Genomic DNA, 9645 nt, shown 5'->3' with positions numbered 1-9645 from the left:
TCAGCTCGACTCACTCTCCTCACTGGAGAAATGAAATCTGATCTGTGATGCAACTGTCGTTCAACTGCATTGAGCATCCGCGTTCAGTTTTTAATTGTAGTGTCTGTTCTTTTACTGAACTAAATTATTTTTATTACTACAAAAAATCAAAATGACGGTGTGGGTCGGTGCCGCGGTGGGCAAGTGACGTAACCGGTGTTGCGGCTTAACACCGGTATCACCGTCTATCGCGGCAAGCCTAGAAAACAGCAGTTAAGAAAGCATCTGATAATGGCGATGTGGATATGCTTGAATGAGCTCTGCCATTCACACTCCAGTCAAGTCATGTGGTGTTTATTAACACTTTATACAATGGATTGCTTTAAAGCAAACAGCTTTACATGGATAAATATGAAAAAACAGCGTATGTGTCACTTTTAATTAGAACTACAACTTCAATTTCTACTATTAAGCAGCTCTGCAGTGCATTCATGTTTTCACTCATGTCTGACCTCAACGGATTGAACAGATGAAATAAACCAGAGAAGATTTCCATGTCAAAGAAGGCGGAGCCTCAAACCACACCTACCCATTACATACAGTTATTGCTATACAGACCAATGGTAGTTTGAAGATGTTTACCAGCTAGAGAGAACATTCCAGAAATTTCGCATTGGCCATTTCAAACTCCCAAAACAAACTCCAAACAAATTTCATTTTGGCCTGTTTTTGTTTGAAATGGTGTGACACCAGTTTGTTCTTCGTTTTTTCTTGTATTGAGGTATATCAGCTTTAGCTGCAAAAACAGGCCAATCCAAAACTGTCACGGTTATGATGTCAGACAGTCTTAATGGTACATTAGCAAAAACAACCTGTTTAAATCTAAGAATCAGAGAAGAGTGGAAAATAGTCATGTAACATTAAATCATAAAATTTCATTACAATACATGGCCTTTGAGGGAAAAAAAGTAAAATACTCCAAAAATGTCCAATGTGTCAATTAACATGGCTTCTACATGAGCCGTAAAAGGAATAATTCACCCAAAAATAGTCGCCAATCCAAATCCATATGCTGAATGAAAAAAAAAAAAGACAAATCTTTTCACAACAATACTATTACATGACTTTAGAAGACTTGGAATATGGTGCACAGGTCATATGGACTGAATTATTGGTGTTTTTGGAACTTTTTGAATGGAAAGACCAAATCGAGTGAGAGTGAAAGATTTCCTGCAGATTTCGCGTCATTGACCAACAATACGTTTCTTATGCCTTGCTGCTTTTTATCACTTAATTAGAAGCACCACAAATTAAAATTATGGCATAGGCATACATTTAGAAGTTGATTTTAAAATGCAAAGTATTTAAAATTCAAATTAAAACAAAGCTATGTAAACACTTGCATTTTTACATCACTATAAGTGTGTCCCATCAGGTAATGAAAAGTTGTACACACACTTGTGGTCTTCATCGTCACTTGAACACTTGGGCCAAATACAGGAAATATGTCAAGTGGTCAAGTGCAAAGATCGCAAGTGTGGGTATTTGGACAAGGCATTAGTTTGAAAGTGACTACTGTGTAAGCTGTTCTTCATACATTGTTAGAATCAACTGACATTTGTTCCAGCCTTGTGTCCACTTTCTTATCCGTGAAAATTCAAATGAAATGTCATTAATATGACCAGGCTTTCAAAAATTAAAAAAATTCTAGATTAAAAAATAGATGCATGTTGTCTTGGAATTACAGGACCATTTTATACTTAACTATTATTTTAATAGAAAAATAACTGGTCTCACTAAAATAAGAGAATTGATGGCTTTCATTTTACCAATATACATTACGTCAGGGTGACAAAGGTGATTATCTAAAGGAAAGATATGGTCATCTTAATAAAGACTCTTTCTCTTTAAAAAGGCAGAGTAAGAAATATTTTTCTAAAAAGAGATTTGTTTGCATATGCATTTGTTATTGCATATGCATATTGCAGCATTTGTTCTCTTGCAGTGAGATTCGCCAGAGACGAAAGCAGAGAAGGCTTGAAAAGTGTTTAGGTCAGCTGTGAGAAACACCAACTCAGCAGTCTACCGTCTCCTCCCATCACCTGTCACATTACAGGAAAGAGGAGCAGGACTCCCGAGTCATTACATGGATTTATAAACTGCTGTCAATCAAAGTGTCTGTCACTCCCTTCACTCCACGGCTGTGGGGTTGAACGAGTTACTCACATCAACTCGTACTTGAGTGGCTCTACAACTTTTTTAATTGCTTTAGGAGTGGAGATTGATTATTTTTGAAAAGCAATAGAAATTAATCATGAAATAGTGATGGGACTATTTTTTCAATATAATTTCATTTTATTTTTAAGACTATGTTGGTTTAATTTCAACACAATTCGTTTGAATTAATTGTGCAAACTTCACAAAGGGACAAATGTATTTAACAAAGCTATTTTTGAGTTAAAACACACTTCAAACAACGCCAGTGAGAATGTGACGTGTTAAATTAAAATGTTACCAAGATGTAACATGTTGACGGTACACCAGCAACAAAACAGCCAGCCTGGAATCAGTATAAATCACATTTAATGAATCAACCAATGAGAAATGAATCCAGTGGCAAGTTTAGATTTGTGATAGAAAAAGCTTCATATATGGAGTCAAATTATCCTTGCACATTGCAGCCTGACTTTGCTTCCACAATAAATCTGTGATATATGCCATGTAATCTGCCTGAGCTGCAAAATAACATTCAAAATGCATCGTTTAAACAGCTCGACTACACATGCAGCTACATCAACAAAAATGAATGAAGAAAATCAAAAAAGCACTCCAATATGACAAGACAAGCGCTTTCATTTGTGGTATTCTGATTTAGACTGCTCGATTTAAGTAACTTTGGAGACTTGAAACTTGATTTGACAGCTGGCACAATGCCTGGTAAAAGTAGGCCACATTTACCTCTATCACAAGACAACTCAACCACAAGCAGTTGTGTCCATGCCTTGCTTTTTTTTTATTTTTTTTTTTATATTAGTTTATTTAATAATGCAATAATAATAAAAAATTTACACATTAAAACTATACAATTAATACTTATTATAAAGTTGAAAAATACAAGTGTCATTCAAAATTTCTTATTACTGAAATGTAAACAATGCAGATTAATTAATGTGTATATACTGCAAGTTTAAAACACCCTCTGCAGGCTCATCTCAGTAGTGTCTGAAAATGCAGGTAAAACTTGTGGAATTATGACTTTACAGGAACTGGTCAAGTTTGTAAGCTTTCACAATATCGTCCAAAAAGAAAACAAATAAATGCCATATTTTTTAAGACATTTACTATAGATTGATTATGGGGAAGTAACACTTGCAATTTCCATCAACTCTATTTAGTGTTTTTCTACAGGAGTTCTGCCTCCATTGCACTTCACTTGAGAAGATTAGTTTTTGTGAGCGTGTATGTGTGCATGTTTGTGAGGGAGCCACATAAAGGTAACTTAGAGTGGTACGGTTCAATCTCCAATGCATGCACACAGCTATAAAAGGCTTTAAGAGCCAAGATTGCTGCACTGTGCTTTTTCTTTAACCCCTGATGGTTCTGAAAACAGACAGAAAGCATCCAGGACAACAAATATACTGATTGCATCATGTTCACAGAACAACCGGATCTATTAGATGCAAGAGCAACATTTAAGAACAAGCACAAATTTGTGAAGCCTCTGGGAAAAGTCCCATATCTAAGTTACACTGATAAAACATTTATAAAAAGCATTTATATAAACTCAGATGTGATACTGTTTAAGACGGCGAACAAGTCACCATGATTAACAGCCTAATTAGTCAGACTTACGGCATCTAGTAAACTAAACCGGCAGAGATCTGATCAAAGGGCTTTGATTAAAAGATTTTCTCAACAGACAGTTAATTGGGAGAGACGCCCGACTGCTGGAGAACTAATAGCAGAACTGCATCATCAGTCCCACGAGACTGAACTGAAGCCTCAGGCTGGCGTCGACCCTGCCCTGCAGGTAAAAATGAGAAACATTAGCAGTAACGGAAGCAATGCTGGGATGTCACAAAATACCTCCAGTATCTGTCCTTTGGGAAAAATCTGAATGCTGAAGCCATTACTGCATGCTCACAAGGTTAACCGAGCTTACTCTGTGGCTGTCTGGGTATGAAACTACACAAAATGCACGCTTACATGCTCACCTGAGGGTTCGAGTGCATTTATTCACCTAAAACGCTCCTAAAATGGGCTTTAGGAAGTTTGATGCATCATGGCTATTTGTAGGCGTGCTCAAGACATCAGAAGCTGTTTGAAAAGAGCAAGACTAGTGGAAACTCATAGTTCAATATTGCAGATGTTCTTGCTATTTCAGTGCATTATTTATCGTGAGCAACTTTGCAAAAATGTTGTTCTGCTAGTAACTTTTAAACTGTCTTCAGAGCTTCACATGAGCTAGGGAACCAAAAAACAAGGGAGTTTTAATTTACAGCCCAACTAGATTGTCCACCATGTTGGAATTTAAAACTGTATTGTTTTCTTTAGACCAATCACCACAAAAGACTAGATTTTTCATTTTTGAGACCCTCATTATCACACCCAAATGAAACTGATAGTGAAAAAGCAAAACTGGAAGTGAGGCTGCAAATTGCCAAATGTTAAAACAAAACTCTTTTTGTTTTTTTTTGTCTTTTTGTTTAGTTTTTTGACTACAGATCCTTTCTCCTCCAATTACAGTCTCAAAGGTATCGGTTTTCCTCTTATCGCAGAGCCAGACAGCCAGTTCCTGTGCCAACACTGGATTAAGCATAACTAATAAGTCTCACTGGACTATTCCTTTCCATTGTCAATTGTAAGACAGTGTTAATGTTTCTGTGTTCGATTTGGACTAGATGGGGATCCTTCTCTAAGATCTTTTCTAATGCACCATAACACATTCAGTAAGTAATTCTACACCCTAAAATCAGTAAGTACTTATAATTAGATCAAAAGCAAACTACAAATACATTGTATGTTTAATATTAAAAATAATACAAAAATTATTAAAATGATGAAAAATACAACAGAATAATAACCTAATATAGGCTGTTTTGCTCAGGAAGCCACAGGAAACATAAATCTGTTCCTAAAGAATGGATTGAAGCATGATAAAACTAGGCAGAAAGGTTAGTGCAGAAGACCTCACGCACCTATGGTATACCCTCGCTTGAGCTCTCCACGTCGAGCACTACGAGCCTTTTGGATGTTAGTGGTATTGATCTCCTTTTGTTCACTTATGGCTGATCTGGCCACATTCTGTATGAGGGGCGACGCCAGCAGGTCTTTGACGAGAGAACCAGCATAACCCTCATCAGGGATGTCCACTGACTGGGACTTCTTCTTCAACCTAGAATAAAAAAAGGGGGGGTGGGGGTGCATTAACTTTAAAAGACAATTTCTGCAGTAAATCATTTTATTCTAATTTTGTAATTAAAAAATATTATAAATAAATCACATTTTTATTTGTTTATTTATTTATTCATGCATGCATACTATTCAACAGTCTGGGGTTCTTAATTTTTTTAAGAAATTAATACTTTTTTCCGCTAGGATGCATTACACTGAATGAATGAATGAATAAATAAATAAATGTAATTAATTAATTAATTTTTTTTTAAATAAATCAGTAAATAAATAAAAATAAATAAATAGGAAACTCTATTGCCAGTTCCACAAATATTAAGCAGCACAACATTTTTCAAAATTCATAATATTAAGAAATGTTTCCTGAGCATTAAATCAGCATATTAGAATGATTTCTGAAGGATCACATGACACTGAAGACTGGAGTGATGCTGAAAATTCAGCTTTGTTAAAATAGGAATAATTAACATTTTAAAATATAGCCTATTAAAATAGAAAACAATTGTTTTAATAATAATAATAATTATTATTATTATTATTATTATATTATTTTTAATTCAAAATACATTTTTTACTTATGTTTTAATGTCTCTATATAAACACAGCATCTAAAACAAACTCAGCATCAAGCATTTTTGCTGAAACACTATCAATACAAAATCAATTTTTGCTGAAACACTATCAACAAAATCAATACATATTGTATTCTGCTTAATTTGCAGAGTGCTTAAAAGTACAGCACGGAGAAAGCATTTTTTTTGTGACTTTGTCCCTGACAGTTCTTTTGGAGATGCTGCAGTATAGGAGGAAGCCGAAGACCAATGGCTACAGACAGCACTAATGATGGAGACAGACAGGCAGCCCTGTCCAGATGAACTGACCTAGATCCAGAGAGAACAGTCTGAAGACTCACACTCACTCATTCACCCGAGCAATGAGGTCAACGCATACAACTGCAGGACAATAAAAAGCATAATACTGCTAAGATGATTTTATAGGTCCTTTTAGGAACCAACCTTGAGGTCTCCAACTCATGTTCGATCTCAAAACTAATTCTGAGAACTTTGATATCAATATTGAGTAGCGTCATGGTAATGTCAATAAACACTGGCAAACTGAAGCAGGTTGCTAAAGGATATTGCTATTGACATTGGTAAAGGGGACTTCATTCTCTCGGCTAAATCAGGCTTCATTCTCACGACTAGATCACCTGCTTTTATTGTCCCATAGGGAGACATTAAGATGCCATAAATCTGGGATGAACTTATCAGCTAATGGACTCGCTCTCATTTACAACAGGCAATTGTCACGGTAAACGTGAAACTGCTCACCAGAAGCATTCTGTCAACAGCATTCAAGCTTTATCTAAGAGTTTATCAACAACACCCAGGTAGTTCATCTGCAGAACTGCCTACTGTAAACTGGTTGTGATTCGAGAACTACCAAAACCAACAAAAGAAACTAAACAGCCACCTTACATGAAAAAAGGATACTGAAAAAGGGCACTGAAAGGATAGTTTCAGGGTTCCTATACATCTTTTCACCAATGGATTTCCATGACTTGTCCTGTCATTTGAGATTGAAACTAGATTTTTTTTCACAATTTTATATCAATTGCATCCACTAAAAACTTGAGGTGCAGTCACTATTTTTTTAACTTCCTAACATTTCCCAGCTTATCCATTATCAAAAGAATGCTGTTACTTGTAAGACTAATGTAATTTCTGTTTTTGTTATTATTTTATTTATTTAACTATTTATCTATCACAAAGTAACAAATGTAAACAATCAATAAAAAACTGGTGTAGAATTAAAAATAATAATAATAATTGCAAAGAAACAGCAAGTAATTAAACAGAAATTCTGAAGTAGAAAAACTGAAATAGGCCTAGTATTTTCTTGTAAAACATACTCCAATAATCTTTGTTAAGGGTCTCATTCATAAAACAAATCTGAGTAAATTGCTTGAAAAACACTTCTTGCATGTAAATTGTTGCATTGATCTATCAACAATTCACAAGGGTTTTTTTAGTGACATTCACACATATTTGTCCTGCAAATGAAACCTAACATGAGGAGATTTTGGTTTGCATTGATTATTCAAAGCACATACTCTCTGGAGACCTTTATCAATGCCAACAGCCAAGCATTATCATGCCATGTGTAAATTAGCTGATTAAAATGGTGGGTAAAAAATGTTTCATCAAGTAGAGCGGACTGCTCGCCTTCAAAACATCAAAAACACTACAGTCAAAAGAAAATCCACTACAATACCTGCATACAAGCTTTCCATTTACCCTATGCATGAACCCACTGAAAGAATCTCCATTTAGATATGATTTATTGCCACAAATCACACAAAACCCTTGAACATTGTTACACATTAATGACACTAGGTTAACCAGAAAATGTCTAAATAATCATAAAACACATATTAAGCTCATTGAATAAAACAGTGTAGGTTGTGTAACTGATATTAAGTTTGAATGTTGGGTTCACTGGACAACTCATTTTCAAGTATTTGAAAATGCTTCAACAACGGAACAAGTCAAAGATTTTGCTTTAAAAAAATAACACAAGTGGCAAAAAGATTAATGCATTAAAACATGTAAAACTACCAGTTTTCATTCATAATATGTCTGCATCAGCATGGAACATGTTTAACAAAGAGAGCATTAAAGGGGTCATATGATGTTGTTGCTAAAAAGAACATTATTTTGTATATTTGGTGTAATGACAAATGCAAAGCAGATGTAGGTCTTTGTAATGAAATTGTTAAATCCAGCAGTGAGCTTATAATTGCACAGGCCTAATGATAATATGAGGAATATTAAATATTCACATTCTGTGCCTTCGTCGTACAGAGATTCTGACATCTAAGTTTGGAACTGGGTCACTGTTGAATATGTTGTACAAAAACATACACTAACAAAAAGAAAAAAGACTGGTGAGATGTCTGTTTTCACAAGCCAGGACGGAAATGCAGAGTTGAATCTAAAATAGCAGAAGAAATAAATATTTCTGCAACAAATAAGATAACTTCACTGGAGCACTGCCATAAATAGAGAGATTGCAACCAAATGCAGCAAATGCATTTGCATGACTTGACTTTCTGACTTGGATTTACATGACTTTTTTCATGTGCAATGGGCAATTTTAGATACATATTTATCATGACTTGGCCTTAGCCTTCAACTTAAGGCCCGTTCACACCAAGGACGATAACTATAAAAATAACGATAAAGATAGTTCTAAAAATCATTCTCAATATTAAAGAATAGCAGAGTCCACACCACAACTATAACGATAAAGGCACAGAGAAACGATATTGTTGGAATCATTTTCAGAACGAGTTTTTCTAGCTGATGAACAAATAACGATACAACATTGACAGCCAATCAGAATCCATCCTGCTATAACGAGCTAGAGAATTTAAAGCGGCAGACGAGCGTGCGCTTAGAATAAACAGATGATATCGTTCGCTGGTGTGGACGCTAATATCGTTATCTTTATAGTTATCTTTATAGCTATCGTTCTTGGTGTGAACGGGGCTTTAGCCTTTTTAATGAGGCTGTAGTACTGCTATAGTAAAGCAGTATTTGTTAAAGACTGCCTGGAATCGTGACAAAAACGTACCTGGGGAAACTTTTTCGCGAGATGCGAAATACGTACTAATAAGTACATATCACTGCAGTTTCCAACAGAAATGAACACTAAAGGTGGTAAAAGAGTGAGCACTTTTAATCATTTTCGTACGCAGTTATGATTACAGCTCCATATGTTTCGTTTTCCGGTGTTCTGACAAATAATGCTACCTATCAGATTATGCTACCAACACTGTATTTTTAATACAGTAAAGGTAGGTTTAGGGTTGGGGTAGGTGTACATGACAGGGTAGCGCAAATGCACATAACACCGGCACGGAATTGGACCTAAAATGCGGAGTCCTTGGGTACGAATCCCGTGAAAAACATGACTCACGATGAAAGAGCTGAAAGATGACAGATCGAAAAACAAGCTAAAACGGCATGCTCACATTCGCTTTTGTTCATATACTAACAGGTAGGTTTAGGTGTAGTGCAGATGATACGTTATTTTAAAATGTCAAATTAATTTAATTTTCTACCTATTAGATTTGTTTTATTAACGTGACACCTACCCCAAACCTAAACCTACCCCTTAAAATAATGCAAAAACAGTAATTATTGTACAGTACACCATCTAGTCTTTCCCATAAAACGTACCATATGTACG

At 35.3% G+C, this 9645-nt stretch overlaps 1 protein-coding gene across 4 annotated transcripts in view; it reads right to left on the bottom strand.

The window, feature by feature from the left end:
• Positions 1 to 9645, bottom strand: part of LOC107753467 (oxidation resistance protein 1-like) — a 52545-nt gene that overhangs the window by 32857 nt on the left and 10043 nt on the right. For all 4 annotated transcript variants that reach the window (XM_016569614.1, XM_016569617.1, XM_016569618.1 and 1 more), the window contains exon 3: positions 5178 to 5374. In XM_016569614.1, coding sequence (XP_016425100.1) covers positions 5178 to 5374 — 197 coding nt within the window. The remainder of the gene's footprint in view (positions 1 to 5177; positions 5375 to 9645) is intronic.

This window comes from Sinocyclocheilus rhinocerous, unplaced genomic scaffold (assembly GCF_001515625.1).
Source record: "Sinocyclocheilus rhinocerous isolate Xijiao unplaced genomic scaffold, SAMN03320098_v1.1 scaffold1403, whole genome shotgun sequence".
In the NCBI taxonomy this organism is placed as follows: domain Eukaryota; kingdom Metazoa; phylum Chordata; class Actinopteri; order Cypriniformes; family Cyprinidae; genus Sinocyclocheilus; species Sinocyclocheilus rhinocerous.
The sequence above is the reverse complement of the archived record's forward strand: the minus strand, read 5'-3'. Positions and strand labels throughout refer to the sequence as shown.